We start from the raw sequence: 19,211 nt of genomic DNA on the forward strand, positions 1-19,211 counted from the left end.
CTGTCACAACAGCTGCTTCAAAAATGTGAATTTAGGCAGGAATAGACATAAGACAGGCCTCTTCCAGGAATGACACAGGAAATTATTTTGGCTATACCAAAGAAGATAGGACATTCTAACCATGAAGTAAAGCAGCAAGACACTGAAAGATACTTGGGTACCACCATGCCACCAGATCCCATCATCTTAAGTAGAAAGGACCACCGAAAGCAGATATTTTTAAAGTAATAACATCAACACACATGGAAGCTGGGCACAGTGGCACACACTTGTAATTGCAGCATCTCAGGAGGCTGAAGCAGGAGGATCACAAGTTGGAGGCCAGCCTCAGCAATTAGGCAAGGCCCTCACTAACTCAGTGAGAACCTGTCTCAAAATGAAAAATAAAAATGGCTGGGGCTGGGCTCAGTAGTGCATCCCTATAATTCCAGCAGCTCAGGAGGCTAAGGCAGGAAGATCATAAGTTCAAGGCTAGCCTCGGCAACAGCAAGGTGCTAAGCAACTCAGTGAGAACCTGTCTCTAAATAAAAGGGCTAGGAGTGTGGCTCAGTGGTTGAGTGCCTCTGAGTTTAATCCTTGGTTCCCACCCTCCCCCCAAAAAGAGGGGCTGGGAATGCAGCTCAATGCTCTGGGTTCAATCCACAGTACCAAAAAACAGGGACCCCATGTCAAGCGCCCACATGTGCCAGGTACTCTGCAAGGCTTTCCATCCCTCATAGCATATAAACTTCTCCAAGACTCTGTACTATTATCTGCATTTAACACTAAGAAGATGAAACTCAGAGGGATGAAAGAAACTCATCCATGGGTGGTCAACTAGTCACCTGCAGAGTAGTGTTTAAACCCAGGACTCAGATGCAGGGACTAGAATCCCCTGCTACCTGCCTGTGGAAATACTGCCCGACTTCTAGAATTAACACTACCTAGACGTGCAAACACACTGTGGATCCCACCACCACATACTTAAGGGAGGGCCCCAGCATGAACAAGGAAAGTCTACATTCAAGTCTATGTTGGCTTTTAAGCATTTAAATGAAAATGTCAAGTTTAAAACATGTACTACTTACAATTCCAAAACAATGTAATAATCTTCTGCATCAAAAAAGTTTTTAATCTTGATGATGCAAGGCTGAAAAAAAAAAAAAGAGAGAGGAAAGAATGAAAACAAGTGAGAAACTCCCAAGAAGGAAACCATGAAAGCCACAGAATTTGAGACATCTGCCCAGGGAGTCGGGAAGCCCAGGCCCAGGCTTTGGGCCCGCTGACTCTGGTAGCTTTGAAGTCGGGGGTGGGGGTGTGGAATCGGACAGACTGACTCCTCCGTGAGAAATTGGAAGAAACAGCCCACACCCTGCCATGACAGTGAGGAGCGGATTCATATTTCACATGAGGATGTCCTACCGAGGAACAAAGGCCAGTCTCTTCCCAGCCTTCCTCCTCCAGCCCTAAAACAGAGGCATTGAAGGAACCGGGTGACGCTCTGAAGAGCAATATGAATGAAAAAGCAGGCCAGGTGCAGAGCCAGGCCACGCTGCTAGACAGAGATCACCCAGCTCCAGTTCTAGAACCAAAGGGAATGGGACCCCATGTGACAAGAGCCTCCCATTGTGCCAAGGAAAAGAGGAAAATTCTAGTTTCATAATAATTTTATAAGTTAAATTATTTTTCCATTATATTCTAGTTGTAGATGGACACAATACCTTTATTTTATTTATTTATTTTTATGGGGTGCTGAGGATGGAACCCAGGGCCTCACACGTGCCAGGCAAGCGTTCCACCACTGAGCCACAATCGCAGCCCCGTTATTTCCTAAGAACTTTAAGCACACTTGGAGGTAGGGGATAGAGACACAGTGGATGAGAGTTGTGACCTCTGACCACGGCAGAGAGCACAGAACACTGAGGGTAAGGGAGCAGTATTGTACGTTTTTAAAGTCCATATTTAATATTATGACTTCATACTTAGCAGAGCTATTTTTTCACAGTTCATAGCCAACTTCAGGTGGCTGTCAACACATGCCTGTATTCCCAGCTAATGGGGAGGTGGAGGTGGTAATCCTGAGCCAAGTTAGAAACAAACCAGTTCCCCACTCCTGGCCTATGATCACTGTACACTACTTGACTCTACATGAGCAATTTTATTACACAATAATGAAAACACTCAGGGCTGGGGTTGTGGCTCAGTGGTAGAGCACTTGCCTCACATGTGTGAAGCACTGGCTTCAGTTCTCAGCACCACATAAACAAACCAATAAAATAAAGGTCTATCAACAACAACAACAAAATTTTTTTTAAATAAAACACTGACTACTCCTTGTAAGAAAAGAAAGAACAGCTAAAATCTTCATATCCCATAACAGGAAGCCAACAGGCTATTTAAAGTGGATAAACCAAGAGACAATGGTTTATACATATTATGTAGAAACATGGAGGCAAATTCTAAAAAGCCAAGAAAGAGTTTTTAAATATTTATAGAGAGGAGGATTAGGAGGAATGAGAAGTTGCTGGTTTGTGCAAAATTATTAATACTATTTGACTCTTTAGATTATGAACTTGTGATGTCTTGGCCAAATTATTTTTTAAAGGAGAAGCAGAAGAAAACTCATAAATGGAAAAGATGACTAGATTAGAAGGGAAAATGGGAACTGCTTGGTTCCTCTTGGCATCAAAATGTGCAGTGCAGGGGGCTAGGGTTGTAGCTCAGTGGTGAAGTGCTTGCCTGGCACGTATGAGGCCCTGGGTTTAATCCTCAGCACCCCATAATCATGAATAAAAAAGTAAATAAAATAAAGGTATTTTGTGCCCATCTACAACTAAATAAATAAATAAACAGCGGGCAGGAAATGCTCCAGGAAACTGCTAAGAAATATATCAGGGACCTAATCATTTGGGAATGGATGGGGCCAAGAGCTGACTGAATGTAAAGAGGTCCCCAAAAATCAAAGCCATGAACTGTCTCTAGTCTTTCCTACCCAAGGTCACTGGCTAGGGCTGTCACAGTGTCTCCCTAACAGGAACCAGAGACTATTAACCCAGACTTTCCACTTAGGTCACACGGGGAAAAGAGCTCAAGGAATCCAGCTCGCGACCACGATCTCAGCCTGTTCTCTGTGCTGAAAGCTTTAGGAGCAGATCCACAGAAGTCTCACGCTGACCTTGTGAGGTAAGAATCCTTATTGTCTCCATTACACAGAGGAGCAAACAGTGGCTCTGAAAAGTGGATGACCTTCTCAAAGCTAAGAGGCGGTACAAATGAGCTGGGAGCTCAGGTCTGTCTGCACACTAGACGGAAGACACGGGGGAAGGGGTGAACCGCTCCATCTCAGCTCAACACTGCCTGGGCCTAGAAGATAGTCTTGGCCCACTAAGTGTTTGACAATTGACCAAATCGGTGTTGGACAACTAAGGCCAGGTTCTTGGGCTATGGAGACATTGTCCTCAAACACCCAAATGTTAGCCATGGATCCATGTTAAATTCCCAAGGTTCCAAATGCTCCAGGAAACTACTAAGAAATATGACAGGGACCTAACTAACTGTTAGTGTTCTAAACAGCACTGGACACTGGATTTGTATATACGTTATGTTTGAGGATCATCTGACATCAGAGAAACTCCTCTGAGAATTCTTAGTGTTTATTTTAAGGGAATGTTTGATGCAATTCTACCCCTAGAAAACTAGATGGCTCTGCTCTTCCCCTATCGCCCCCCGCAGGACTGGGGATTGAACCCGTAGGTACCTTAACACTGAGCTACATCCCCCACCTTTTCTATTCTTGATTTGAGATAGGGTCTCACTGAGTTGCCAAGGGTGGTCTTTTTTTTTTTTAACCTTTATTTGTTTATTTTTATGTGGTGCTGAGCAGCAAACCCAGTGCCTCACACATGCTAAGCAAGTGCTCTACCACTGAGCCACAGCCCCAGTCCCCCAAGGGTGGTCTTGAACTTGCCATCCTCCTGCCTCAGCCTCCCAAGTCACTGGAATTACAAGAGTCACTGAGACTTTAAACATACCCCACATGCCTTAAAGAGAGCTCTGCTCTTTAAAGAGGCTTCCAAGCTCTTGGAAAAAAAGACCTGGCAAGCTGGGGTACAACACTATAGTCCCAGCTACTTAGGAGGCCAAGGCAGGAGGATCACTTGAGCCCCGGAGTCAAAGGCCAGAGAGACCCCATGCCCTCCACTCGCCACCAAAAGACAAAATTCAAAGAGTACACGGAAGAAGTTACAAAGAAATTATTAAAAGATGGGGCTGAGGTTGGTGGCTAAGTGGTAGAGCACTTGCTCAACACATGTGAGGCACTAGGTTGGATCCTCAGCGCCACATAAAAATAAGAAAGTAAAATAAAGGTATCATGTCCATCTGTAATAACAACAACAACAACAAATCAAAATGTTTAAAAACAATTATTAAAAGAAAGCCAAGCAGGAAGATCAGTCCCTCAGATTCCCACGGGCTACCAGCTCCTTGCACAGGATTCTCAAGGAGCCTGTGGAAGTATTTTGTCAAGGTAATGATTGTATTCTTGTTCTTGGTTTCTCCCTGTTCTTTGAGGAATTTGGGGAGGTATAAGAAAAGAAATTTTGTTGTTGTTTAGAGAATAAAAACCAGAATAAGATAATCATAGTCAAACAGTAGACAGACTACAGGATTTGTTTCAAGTGCAGGGACTACTGAGCTTATGACATGGCTGCTCATGAATAAATGAGGAAACTGAAAGAACCAATAAACAGAAAAGCAGGATCAGACCACATTCTAATTTTTCTTGTCACCTTTTTCAAGTGACACACCTTCCGATGACACTGAGTCAAAGTCTTCATCGAGACAATGTCATTGTACAAAAGAGGGAACTATTTATACCCAAAGAGGCCACTGACACACCACTTTTACCAGATATAAGGATAGGATGTTGTCATTATTTGATTTATCTGGGTCACTCCAAATAAAATGTATTTTAAGGTGTTAAAACTTCAGGTATAACCAGGCACAGTGGCACACACCTATAATCCCAGCTACTCAGGAGGCTAAGGAAACAGGATCACAAGTTCAAGGCCAGCCTGGGAAACTTGGGAAGAGCTTCTCTCAAAATAAAGAATAAAAAGGGCTGAGGATTGGGCCGGGGATATGGCTCAGTGGGCAGAGAGCTTGCCTAGCATGCAAGAGGCACTAAATTCGATCCCCGGCAGGCACCATATAAAAATAAACAAATAAAATAAAGATATTGTGTCCATCTATAACTAAACAAAAACAAAAACAAAAAAACAACAACAACAACAAAAAAAACCAGCCGGGGATGGAGCTCAATGGCACAATGCTTGCCAAGCATGTGTAAAACTCTGGGTTCAGCTGGGCATGGTGGTGCACGCCTGTAATTCTGGCAGCTCTGGAACTGAGGATCGTGAGTTCACACCAGTCTCAGCAACGGTGAGGGGCTAAGCAACTCAGTGAGACCCTGTCTCTAAATAAAATACAAAATAGGGCTGGGGATGGGGCTCAGGGGTTGAGTGCTACTGGGTTCAATCCCTGGTAACCTAAAATAAATGAAATAAAATAAAGCCATGGGTTCAATCCCCACTACCACCCAAATAAATAAATATTTTAAAAATTCAGGTACTATTAAATTTACTAAAATTAGCATTGTCTTTGCAAACATAATCAGTTGATCAATTCTCCATAAGATAGAATAATTTTATTTTATTTCTCTACAAGAATAACTCAGGGGGCTGGGGCTGTAGCTCAATGGTAAAGCTCCTGCTTTGCATGTGTGAGGCACTGGGTTCGATCCTCAGTACCACACAGAAATAAATAAGGATACTGTGTGTTCATCTACAACTAAAAAAATGGAAAAAAAAAATAATAACTCAGGCTAGGCAGGGTGGCACACATATGCAGTTCAGCACTCATGAGGCTAAGGCAGGAGGAAGGTTTGAGCCCAGGAGTTCAAGAGACCAGTGTGGGCAACATAGCAAGAGCCCATCTTAACAAAAAAAAAAAAAAAAAAAGAAGAAGAAGAAGAAGACCTCAGTAGAAATGTCATCAGGCAATTATTTAATCATAAAACCTTTATGCAATATTGCCCTCAAAATTTTGGAATTAAACTCTTCCAAGCTAAACGAGAGCTAGGTGTTTGAGCATCCATGCATGTGCACATAGAAATTAAAGAACCCAGGTCAACACTAACTGCATCACGTTGAAATACTTTATATTCTTCCATATTTAGAGATAAATAAATTTAAATATGAGCCATGTCTTACAGCAATACTTACATGATTTAGTTTTTTCAAGATTTCTATTTCAGTTTCAACATTGAGAGCTGGATCCTTTAATAAACAGAAAAACATTAGAGTTTACTAATAATAACAATAATGGCCAATATTTTTAAAATGTTACAGTTATACTTAATTGACTGCCTGAGATCCAAACCAGGCTGTATTTAATGCAAAGAAACCCAGACCCAAAATACAATGAATTAAATAACTCAGCTAAAATCATTCTGCAAAGTGCTTCGCAAATTATAAGCAGTCAATAAATGCCCAGGCCCTGTGCTAAGCTCTTTATTCATTCAAATCATCTCACATAAGCCTCATAATCCTCAACTGAAGAGGATTCTATAATTACCCCCATTTTACAAATGGAGCAACTAGGGTTCAGAAAAGGGAAGACATGGGCCGGGGCTGTAGTTCAGTGGTAGAGCACTTGCCTCGCATGTGTGAGGCAGTGAGTTCGATCCTTAGCACCACATAAAAATAAAGATATTGTGGGTAATGTCTTCCCTTTATTTTTTATTAAAAAAAAAAAAGGAAGACATTACCCACAGTTCCACTGCCAGAGAAATGTGTTTCCATTGTTTGCATCTGTAACTAGTAGCCAGTAAGCTATACTTATCTCATTAACTAAGGAGTTATTTACATTTATAAAAATGATGACAGAGGGGCTGGGGTTGTGGTTCAGCGATAGAGTGCTTGCCTAGCACATGCAAGACACTGGGTTCAATCCTCAGCACCACGCAAAAATAAATAAATAAAATAAAGGTAGTGTGTCCAACTACAACTAAAAAATATTTTTTAAAAATGATGGGGGCTGGGGCTGGGGCTGTGACTCAGCGGTAGCGCATATGCTTGGCACGTGTGAGGCACTGGGTTTGATTCTCAGCACCATGTATAAATAAATAAAATAAAGGTCTATCAACAACTACAAAAAAAATTTTTTAAAAAAATGATGAAAGAGCTGGGTGTGGTGGCACACACCTGTAATCCTAGTGGCTCAGGAGGATCATGAGCACAAAGCCAGCCCCAGCAACTTAGTGAGCCTTAAGCAACCTAGGGAGACCCTGTCTCAAAATAAAAAGTAAAAATCGGGGCTGGGGATGTGACTCAGTAGTTAAGTGCCCCTGGGTTCAGCCCCTGATAAGAAAAAAAAAAGAAGAAAATAAAGAAAGAAAGAAATGAAGTCCATGAAGAAGCAGGTGTTTAATGAAACTGTATGAAAAAAACGTCAGGTAAAATTTCTGAGCAGACAAAAGTTCCAACTTCAACCGTAAGCTGACAGTGTTCACTGGAGAGAAGCCAGACAGCCCCAGCTACTCAGGAAGCTAAGGCAGGAAGACTGCTGAGCCCAGGAATTCAAGGCCAACCTGATCAACATGGTGAGACCTTGTCCCATCCCATCCCCCGCAAAATTAGAGAGCAAGTTGAGTTAAATAACTCCACTTCCCAGGTTACACCCTCCACAAGCAAAGAGGATATAAAGTGACATATTTATGTAGAATGGACTTCTGCTAAGAAACCCCAGATGTTTAATTTTTAAAGCCTGCCTCTTCCTGTAATCCATTACTCATTACCACACCAGGGTGTACATACTCTGAAAAGAGAGAGGTCACAAAGAGTCCAATTTGACTCAAAGAATGAAACTAAGAAGTAAAATTTTACTCTCAGTTCTAACAATCTGGTAGATATTTTCTTCTCTCCAAAATGGGAAGCAAATCTAGAATCACAAGGGAAAAGATCCATAACAAAGGGAACACAGAAAGGAAATTCCTCTTGCCATGCAAGAACAGCACTGTCTCGAGGGGAAGAAAAAGATCTTTAAAGAATGTTAAAATATAATACCCAGGGGCTGGGGATATAGCTCAGTTGGGTAAAGTCCTTGCCTCACATGTACAAGGCCCTAGGTTCAATCCCCAGCACTACAAATAATAATAATAAGACCACCCAGAAACAATTGGCCACAAAGAAAAATATTATTAGGGGTTGTTTATCTATCACTTTGTCCAGTCACATGTGGACAGATCAATCAATGTATTTGGCTACTTCACCTCTATAGTGAATGTGGACTACAGAAAATGTAATAAAATGAATAGCTACTAGGCTGGGGCTGGGGCTCAGTGGTAGAGCACTTGCCCAGCATGTGTGAGGTACTGGGTTCAATCCTCAGCACCATATAAAAAAGTAAATAAATAAAATAAAGTTATTTAGAAAAAAATTTTAAATGAATAGCTACTATGGAGAAATAATTTCAATATTTTAAAATTTAAAAATATGAAACTCAGAGCTGGGATATAGCTTCAGAGATAGAGCACTTAGCTAGCATGTGTGAGGCATTTGGTTCAATCCCCACCACATAAAAATAAATGAATTAAATAAAGGTATTGTGTTCATCTACAACTAAAATATATCTTTAAAAAAGAAAAGGAAAAAAAGGGCTGGGGATGTGGCTCAAGCGGTAGCGCACTTGCCTAGCAGGCGTGCGGCCCGGGTTCCATCCTCAGCACCACATACCAACAAAGATGTTGTGTCCGCCGAGAACTAGAAAATAAATATTAAAAAAAAAAAAAAATTCTCTCTCTTAAAAAAAAAAAAAAACTTAAAAAAAAAGGAAAAATAAATTTAAAACTAACCCATAAATAACAAGATAGTCATTGGCACATCACCCAAAAGAGCAAACAACTAGGAATTACCTAAATGACCAACCAGAGAAACGGCTGGGTAAATCATCATAAGTTGGGACAGCTCCTTCTTTGTGGATGACTTTGACAAAGTCTACAAATCTGTCCCCAGGATCATCCAGAGCATCTGACAGAGTTCTCCTCACAGTGTCCCAACTTCAAGTTAAAGGAGGCAAAGCACATCTGCACATCCCTTGCTGCTCTTCTGCTGACTCTGGACAACCCCAGTACCTTCTGGGTCACACGAGGTGGGAAAGGCGTGGGTAAAATACCAGCCTTGGGTAAACACGTGCACTGCTACAGCTCTTTGCCTCTTGGTTTTTTATACTCCAAAACTTGGAGTCAGAAAGAAGGTCACCAATTTGTAGAATGAGCCACAATGATACATTATTTTGAGGTTGCTGGGGATTTTACATTTTTGATTTCTGTTGTCAAAATCAGTGGTCAGAATGGAGTGCAGCACTCGTGACAGGCTCACACTGAGGTTTTCTGAGATTTTATTTTAATTTCTCATTAGAACCCTATAACCCTCAACAAGTTTCATTTGTGCTATGAACATAAGAGTTGCTTAATTAGGGCTGGGATTGTAGCGCAGTGGTAGAGTGCTTGCCTTGCACACACAAGGCCCTGGGTTCGATCCTCAGCACCTCATAACATAAATAAATAAAAATAAAGATATTGTGTCCATCTACAACTAAAAACAAATATTTAAAAAAAAAGAAGAGTAGCTTAACTAACCCTTTGAAAGGACTGCACGCCAAAAGTAAAAATCAGGATAGAAGTTGATGAAATCAGCCAGGAGCAATGGCACATGCCTATAATCCCAGCAACTTGGGAGGCTAAGACAGGAGGATTACAAGTGCAAAGACAGCCTCAGCAAGGGCGAGGCCCTGAGCAACTCAGTGACCCTGTCTCTAAATAAAATTCAAAATAGGGCTAGGGATGTGGCTCAGTGGTCGAGTGCCCCTGAGTTCAATCCCTGGCACCAAAAAAAAAAAAAAAGAAAGAAAAAGAAAGTTGATGAAATGAAGAGTCAGTTATCACAAGGGATGAATGTGCTAAGGGAAAAGTCTATGCTATCCTGCATCCTGCATTCATGAAAAGCAGAATACCCAGCTGTATACAACACAATTGAAACCACTGAGAAACATGAATTCATATGAGCCAAGAAAGAGGAGAAAGGAAAACTGAAAACAGCTATAAGACTGTAACAGTCACTCTCTAATTTCAAGTCTGGTAAAAACAATCTTGCAACAACTTTGAACTGGAATAAACAATCAAAAATTATTGGAACAAAATTATCTATAAGTAACAATTTCTAGATTAATCAAAAGATACTTAAATTTTTCAATGTTCTTTGACAGTCACAAATTACTGTCTGAGCAGTCAGTTGTTCTTGAGACTGAAAACAGTCATCTTACAACGATTTGGGGGATGTTATGAAGAAGCTATAAAAGCTGCAGCTGGGCACAAGGGCGCACGCCTATCATCCCAGCATCTCGGGAGGCTGAGGCAGGAGGATCGCAAATTCAAAGCCAGCCTCAGCAACTTAGCCAGACCCTGTGTCAATATAAAAGATAAAAAGGGCTGGGGATGTGGCTCAGCAGTCAAACACCCCTGGGTTCAATCCCAGTATCAAAAAAAGGAAAAAGCAGAGCTACCCAGCCAGAAATACAGGTACTTACTGCCTCTCTCGAAGAGCCAATAGCAAATTTCCTTTTGCTGATGATCTTTATGGCGACTTTCTTACATGTTTTCCTCTCAAAAGCCAGTTTTACCTCTCCACAAGCACCACTAAAAGGAAAAACAGAGTGATATGGGGGATGTTTTTAATCATGAGACCCACCGTGCCCATCTTCCTCTACCATTAGAAGTAAAGATAGTCTGTATAAACAACCCTTTTACTGTCCCTATTTTCAGAGGACACAGTGAAACCTCACCAAGGTGAAAGGTAAGTGGGGCATCCAACCACACTGAGTCAGCTCCAAATACCAGTTCTGAGCTGATACAGAATTAATCTTATTACAGCCCCAAATTATGAAATGATCAGAAAGACAATAAAAAAAAAATGAGAAATTTGTCTCAGAAGTCAGAGACATCCACTGCAAGAATCATCGCAGGTCAAAAAGGAACCCCCCCAAACAAGAAAACAGAATCTGTACATGAATTACTTTCGTTGGTACATTTCTCTGTCCTCACTCTCTGTCTTAAAAGGAAAGTGAGGGGCTGGGGAGCTGGCTCCATGGTAGAGCACTTGCCTGCCTAGCATGTGTTAAGACCCTGAGTTCCATCCCCAGCACCAGAAGCAAAAAAAAAAAAAAAAGAAAGAACAGTTGGGCATAGGTGGCACATGCCTGTAATCTCAGTAATGGAAGGCTGAGGCAGGAGGATCACAGTGTGAGGCTAGCCTCAGAATTAGTAAGACCCACAGTAACTTAGTGAGGTCTCAAAATAAAAAAGGACTGGTGATGTAGCTCAAAGATAAAGCCCTTGGGTATGGGGGTGGGTACACATAAACAGTTGATTTAGCAAGAACTGCTTTCTACCTCAAATCCAAAAGTATTGCACAATTAACCTGCTTGCTCTCCTACAGGATTTCAAATTAATTGGGATACTACTAACGAGGAAGGAATGCTTATCCAGGACGTCAGGCAACACACTCTTAATCCTAAGTAGGATCAGTTCTCCAAAGTCTGGCTCAGCCCAAGGTAACAGCTATCAAAGTATCAATCATCCATTATCTGCCTGAAGTGGATTATTAGACTACTATAACTACCGTTGGTTCTGAAGGAGTGAGGTGAGGGGTTTACCAAGACACTTTTTTGTTTTATTAAATGTACATGACAATTTACCAGTCATTTTATGTCTACAACTTGGTCACATGAAGTATATTCACAATGCTCTGTAACCACCACCATCTAGTTCCAGAACTTTCTCATCAGCCTAAATGAAAACCTGTTACACAATGAAGCAGTCACTCCGCATTCTCCCCGTCCCCAGCAACTACTAATCTGCTGTCTCCACTGATATGCCTATTCTGAATATCTCACAACGATGAAGTCATATCCTGTGTGGCCTTTATGTATGTATGTATGTATGTATGTTTGGGTGCTGGGGATTGAACTCAGGGCCTTGTGCTTGTGAGGCAAACACTCCACCAACTGAGCTATATCCACAGTCCCGTGTGTGGCCTTTTGTGTCTGGCTTCTTTCACTTAACATATGCTTTCAAGGTTCATCTAGGCTATAACATCTATCAGCATGTTATTCTTTTATTCTCTCTCTCTTTTTTTTTTTTTTTGAGACTGGGTCTCACTATGGTACCCAGGCTAGTCTCAAACCCATAACTCAAGTGATCCTCCCAAGGAGCTAGGACACACACTCAGGCCACACACAGGCATAACATAGCATCGGGCTACTTCCTTCATTCTTTTTTCCTTTCTTTTCTTTTTTTTGGTACTAGACATCTAACTTAGGGGCACTTGACCACCGAGCCACATCCCCAGCCCTATATTGTATTTTATTTAGAGACAGGGTCTCACTGAGTTGCTTAGCACCTCTGTATTACTGAGGCTGACTTTGAACTCACGATCCTCCTGCCTCAGCCTTCCTCCCCAAGCTGCTAGGATTACAGGCATGCGCCACTGCCCCCAGCTTCATACCTTCTTATACCTGAATGATCTATGTAGAAGTACAACTTCTGGTTAACCAGCTATCTTTTGATAGACATCTATTTGGGGGTTTCTACCTTTTGTGAATAGTTCCTTAAACTCTAAGTATAAGCAACAAAAGAAAAATGAAAAAAATGAGAATTCATCACTGAGATAAAGCTCTTATAAACATTTGTGGACATGTTTTTGTTTGTACACCTGCCCACAGTGGCCTCAAACTTGGGATCCTCCGGCCTCGGCTTCTCAAGATGCTAGGAGACAGGCGTGCGCCACCGTGCCTGATCTCAAATTCAACTTCTAGTTCAGGAAATAGCAGTAGATTTAGGCCACACAAACCAAGCTCTTTGTGCTCCTTAATGGTTTATTTATTATTTTTTAATTGTTTTTCAGTGCCTGGAATAAAACCTTGGGCCTCGTTCATGCTAGCTAAGTGTCTCTCTCTGAACCACATTCACAGCCCTTTCCTCAGTAATTTTTAAGAGCTTAAAGGGTCTGAATCTGAAAATCTTGAGAACTTTGCCCAAGGTTACATTCAACAGTTGTATTACTTCATGTCCCAAGATGGTACAAATTCTGAACAGTGCAGAAATACAATGATTGTGGGTTTGGGGAAGGTGATAGAAATGTTCTATAACTGATTATGGTGACAGTTTCACAACTCTGTGAATATAGTAAAACCCACTAAATTGTACCCTTTATCATGCTGGGAATTGCACCTAGAGTCTCATGCTAAATTGTACAACCAATTTAAAAGAATGAATTGGGCCTGGGGATAGGGGCACGGTACTGGACTATGGTGCATCAAGGAGCCCAGGACTGCAAAAAAAAAAGAAGAAAAAAGGGGACAAATTACATGGTATATGAATTATAGTTCATTAAAAGCTGCTTTTAAAAAATTATCATCAAGCCTGGTGTGGTAGTGCATGCCTGTAATCCTAGTGACTCAGGAGGCTGAGGAAGGAGGATCACAAATTTGAGGCCAGCCTCAGCAACTTAGTGAGGCCCTAAGTAACTTAATGAGACCCTATCTCAAAATAAAAACCTTAAAGGTCTAGGGATGTAGTTCAGTGGTAAAGTACCCCTGAGTTCAATTCCCAGAACCAAAAAAATAAAGTTGTCAATAAAATTTGTAAGGAAAGAGTTCATTTCAATTGATCATCATCATATCAATCAATAATATACCTATCACAAATAGTTTCCCTACAACTATATTATGAACAGATTATGAAAGTCATAAAATCAGGAATGAAAAACTAATAACAAACGTATAGGAAAAAAGTGAACTTCAATTTATATAAGAAAAAAACTTTACCTTCCAAGAGTTTTTGACATGATGTACTCATCTCTTAATTCCTTAGGATAAACTGACTGATCATCTACAGTCAGATCCAAAAATACAAAAACTAAGGGGATAAAAAGGGCAGAAATGTGCTTATTAATTCATAACAACTAGAAAATTAATTAATTCTAAAATATAGCTATATGGAATAGTAGACAAATGTTTTTGATTATATTTAACACATAACCCTGAAGGAATTATTTAGCTAGGCAAAGGCATGTTATAAAACCCCTGAGAAATGATAATCAAATATCATCCTTCATTGGAAATACACAGCATTGAGCTCACAATAGTACAGGAAACGTATAACATAATGGCTGCCCACATTCATTGACCTCGGAATATTAATTAATTGCACTAATACAAAATACCCATGCAGCTTACCACAGGCCCAGAACAAAAAAGCAATTAATTTAAAAACAGGCCAGTACTGACCACACTCATATTATCCTCTCTCAGACATTTCTACCTTGACCTATCTGGTATTTTATGGTACAAACCATCTTGAACCTATTTGTAAAGTTAAATAGCATTGTCTAAACTAATCCCTTTTATTTCTACATTTTTAAGGCTGTATCTCAAAAAATAAAATCACTCATTTAGGGAGATTCGAATGGCAAATTAGAGGATGCATTCCTAGTTGCCCAAGATTCAAGCCGCAGGAGTACTGCTTCTCAAGTGCTTGGGATTAGACCCGGACTTTGTGCGTGTGCTAGACAAGCACTCTCACTGAGCTACATCCCCAGGCCTCACATTTTACTTTGCCTTAATATATAATTTATACTAGTTTGTACATAAGAAACACATAACACTACATTTCCACTTGTCCTATCCACACTTTGTAGTATTATCACCGTATATTTTAAAGCTACATGTTGAAATGTCCTCAATATAACATTTGCATTAAAAACAAATAAAACTGTTCATTTAATAATTCAACAATCCCATCAATGCCAAATGTGCATTCAGTTATGAGACACCTCATTTCTACAAAGCCACCAATAACAAATTTGTACCTGCCTATAATGTTGTGTTATTGTTTTTGGTTTGTTTGTTTGTTTTTTAATATTGTTAGTTATGGATGGACACATGCCTTTATTTGGTTTATTTAGTTTTTGATGTGGTGCTGGGGGTCAAACCCAGTGCCTCCTGCATGCTAGACAAGAGCTCTCCCACTGAGCCACAACCCCGGCCCCCTATAATGTTTTGAAAGAGTGAAATTGGTTAAGACCCTTGAGTTTCTGAGATTTCAGGTGAAGGGTTTGGCCCTCCCTACACCAACCTTAAACCCAGCCTCTGGCACAGACCCCAGTCACCTGAGTGATTTCAGGCTGAGGAAAAGACAGTGGGAGCTGACACTTCCCTGATGTCCACCCAGGGACGAATCCCCCTTTATGCCTGTGGCTATTTATGAACTTATATGTTCCAGTGGCATCTGAAACAGGGGAATTTGAGGGGTTCTAAGAATGCTTTTCTCCTCAAATGTCAAGGTCTGCTTCAGAGACTACAGTTTCCCACACAAACCAGGAAGGGAAATGCACCCAAGTTTAGCTGGGTTGAGTTTAAGGTTAAGATGGAGAAGTGAGGATTTTAACAGGGAAACAAATCCCTCAACCAAAGGAGGCAGCCTCTACTCAGAGCCTGCAGATCCCCAGGTTGCAGGTCTGTAGGCTCGCCGCAGCCAACTTAAAAAAAAAAAAAAAATCTAAACTTTCAAGTTATAAAAATTGGCAAACACCTAATAAAATGTCTGTAAGCCAAGAAATAATAATAAAACAAAATCAGAAGTAAAATACAAAACAAAAAAAGGAAGAAAGAAAACATCTGTTGGCTAAATGCAAGTTCACAGAGCACCTGTTTAGTCTACATTATCAGGGCCACGTTTGACCTACATGACATCTTTGTTCAAATTAGAAAAAAATGAATAGATCTGTTCTACAACAACCATAGTTAATAATGACATGCTATCTTCTTGAAAATCACTAAAATAGATTTTAAGTATTTTTATCACAAAAAAAAAATGTTAATAATGTGAGGTAATTGTGGGTGTCAATGTGAACTAAGTATATTCACATACTTTTTTTTTTTTTTTTTAAGAACCAGAGCTTGAAGCCAGGGGTGCTCAACAACTAAGTCACAACCCTAGCCTTTTTGAATTTTTTTACTTTGAGACAGGTCTCACTAAGTTGCTGAGGCTGGCTTTGAATTTTAAATCCTCCTGCCTCAACCTCCTGAGCTGCTGCGATTATAGGCATGCATAAAAACTGTACATACATATGGAATACCATGTGATGTCTCAACATATATATACATCATGCTGTATACATATACTAAAACATCATATTGTATGTGGCAAATACATAGAGTTTTATGTCAAATAAAACAAACTAAAGTTTTTCTCATTATTTAAAAAAGAGAAAAAATTTAAAAAGGTGTCCCTTAGATGACTAGGCAAAAGGTGGCACACTGCCTGACCAGAAGAGACCCAATGTTGTCCCAACTGTTCCTTCTGCTAGGTGACCAAAAAAAGCAAAAACTGCCGTTACCCCAATTATAAGAATCAGACAGAACACAAAGTAGTCAGAAACAGGGAAAACTGTCAATCATAAAATGCAGCTTTGGAGACTAGGATAGCTCAGTGTGTGTTACAAGCACAAGGTCCCAGGATCAACTGCACACACCAAAAATAATTAGATGCACTTTATGATGCTTAATATAGTTACAGTTCCCAGATGTCAGTCTGAAGATGACTGCACAAGAATCACCTTTTTAAGGACTCCCCCCCCACACACACAGTACTAAGAATCAAACCCAGGAATGCTCTACTACAGAGCTACACTCCCAACCTTTCCTTAAATTTTGAGGCAGGGTCTCACTAAGCTGCCCAGACAGGCCTTAAACTTGTGATCCTCCTGCTTCAGTCTCTCCAAGTAGCTGGGATTACTGGCATATACAACCATGCCAGGCTTTGTTGTGATTTTTCAAAATATTTTTTTTAGTTGTAAATGGACAAAATACCTTTATTTTATTTATTTATTTTTATGCGGTGCTGAGGATCAAATCCAGTACCTCACAGGCGCTAGGCAAGTGCTCTACTACTGAGCCACAACCCCAGCTCCTGCTATGATTTTTCAAATATCTAGAACTACTGGATAAAAATCTGTAAGAGTGCTTATGTGAACCTCTATATTTAATATCTCTCTCTCTCTCTCTCTCTCTCTCTCTTTCTCTCTCTCTCACACACACACACAAATACACAAATTCATTCTCTCTCTCTCTCTCTCTCTCTCTCTCCAAGTCATTCTGCTCTCAGATGGTTTCTGGGAAGTTCTATGGTTTATTAATTAAAGATGAAAAGTTTTCCTGAACTAGGGCTGTGGCTCAGCGGTAGAGCTCTCACCTAGCATGTGTGAGGCCCTAGATTCGATCCACAGCACCACAAAAAAATAAAATAAAGATATTGTGTCCATCTATAACTAAAAAACAAATATTAAAAAAAAAGTTTTTCTCTTGCTCCAAGATTTGAAATCACTATGATTTTAATTCTTTTAATACTTTTAATTCTGCAGGTCAATTATCAATTTTTCTTATCAATCATTCTTTCCAGACTCTGCCCTAAGTGACAACTGTTTGTTTTAGATATGATATTCATGAAATTTCATAAGTGAATGTTTTTAAAATGTCTTATAAAATTTATAAAATGCTACCTGATAACAATCAACAGCTTCAGTTGCACAAGACCCCTATGTAGTATTTAAGAAGGTGGGCAGGGGGTGTAACATACTGGCAGAGTATTTGCATGGACCCTGGGTTTGATCTCCAGAATCACAAAAGAAAAAAAGAACAGAAAGCTGAGTGCTCTCAATTGAGCTCTTAGAGAAACACTCAGCCTAATGCCTGGCATGTAAAAGGAGCTCAAAGAGTGTATGCAGAAATGCATGAATGGAAGAAATGAAGAAAGGACCAGAGTAGTGGCTCAGCGGTAGAGCACTTGCCTAGTATGTGCGAGGCCCTGGGTTCCATCCTCAGCACCACATAAGAATAAATAAACAAAATAAAGGTATTTTAAAAAGGAAAGAATGAGGGAGGAAGAGAGAGAGGAAGCAAGGGAGGAGAGAGGGAAGGAGGATGAATTAATAGCCTCCAACAACAATAACACATATATCTAAAGCAGATATGGCATAACAATCAGATATGGCATAACAATCAATCAAAGAACTGTAATTTATTTTAACCAATAAGATAATTCAATTGACAACACATGGCTTTAAATAAAGCCAATCAAACCTAAGAAAATCTGTCTGGATAGGACTTTTTCATGATTTAAAAAGGCACCTAGGGCAATAGAATTAAATCTTGCATGCTAACTGAATTTTACTCACTTAAATGGTGCCCTATAAATTCACAAAGTTAATTTTCCTTTTACACAGGAGGGGAAAGAAAATCCAGTAAACATAGGATAATAATGTTACCTTTATTTCTACATAGTGAAAGAGCAATTTCAGAATTGTTACTCAAAGGACGGCGTTTTCCTTTCCCTACAAGTTCTGTGTTTACAAAGGTTCCATTCCCACTGTGATCCTCTAGGTAGGCGATGTAAGAGTTTTTAGGACCCATTTCCTAAAATAGAGAACATTTTATTTCGAAGTTTAACAGCCGGGATTTATAGTTGGAAGACATCCAAGAGCAAGGACCAGATTACCAGCTCTCCCAAGTATAGGGACATTTGTCACTTACCCTGAAAATCCGGAAGTGCTTCTTGCTATACGTCCGGTATTTATTTGTCGTTTTCAGCAGTGGTTCATCAAAACAATAGTCACAGCTTTTATCCCTCCCAAACCAGTAGCTGTCATTAACACACTCTGCAATACAAAAGCACATGCTGGAGCTGTTACATTGCAAGTATCAACACCTTTAAAAATTGCCCATAAAATCTACTTGTAGGAAAACAGCCTGAGGTGGTAATCTATAAATTTGATTATCAAAAGTTTATAAGATTAAAAATTCGAGGGGAAGAGCCAGAGGGTATAGCTCAGTAGCACAAGGCATACTTAGCATACTCAAAGCCCTGGGTCAATCCCCAGCAGGACTCCCCATCCCCCCAAAATAAAATAATTAAAAAACTCTGCATGGGTGGGGAACACAAAATTCTACGATTTAATAAGGAATGGCTAATCTATAACCATGAAGCAACATGCAGTCATTAAAACTTAGTAATTTTAATGACTTGGGAAAATACTATATGATAACTTCTGCTCATT

The 19,211-nt window shown here is 40.1% G+C and overlaps 1 protein-coding gene across 3 annotated transcripts in view; it reads right to left on the bottom strand.

Annotated features, from left to right (window-relative positions):
- The window catches only part of Chek2 (checkpoint kinase 2), a 42,590-nt gene that overhangs the window by 13,482 nt on the left and 9,897 nt on the right, over nt 1-19,211 (bottom strand). For all 3 annotated transcript variants that reach the window (XM_040292002.2, XM_005336033.5, XM_078039661.1), the window contains exons 3-8: nt 18,688-18,812; nt 18,423-18,570; nt 13,924-14,014; nt 10,627-10,735; nt 6,264-6,317; nt 1,068-1,129 (exon numbers count right to left, since the gene is read on the bottom strand). In XM_040292002.2, the coding sequence (XP_040147936.1) occupies nt 1,068-1,129; nt 6,264-6,317; nt 10,627-10,735; nt 13,924-14,014; nt 18,423-18,570; nt 18,688-18,812 (589 nt within the window). The remainder of the gene's footprint in view (nt 1-1,067; nt 1,130-6,263; nt 6,318-10,626; nt 10,736-13,923; nt 14,015-18,422; nt 18,571-18,687; nt 18,813-19,211) is intronic.

The sequence above is a fragment of the Ictidomys tridecemlineatus genome, chromosome 2, assembly GCF_052094955.1.
Source record: "Ictidomys tridecemlineatus isolate mIctTri1 chromosome 2, mIctTri1.hap1, whole genome shotgun sequence".
Taxonomy (NCBI): Eukaryota; Metazoa; Chordata; class Mammalia; order Rodentia; family Sciuridae; genus Ictidomys; species Ictidomys tridecemlineatus.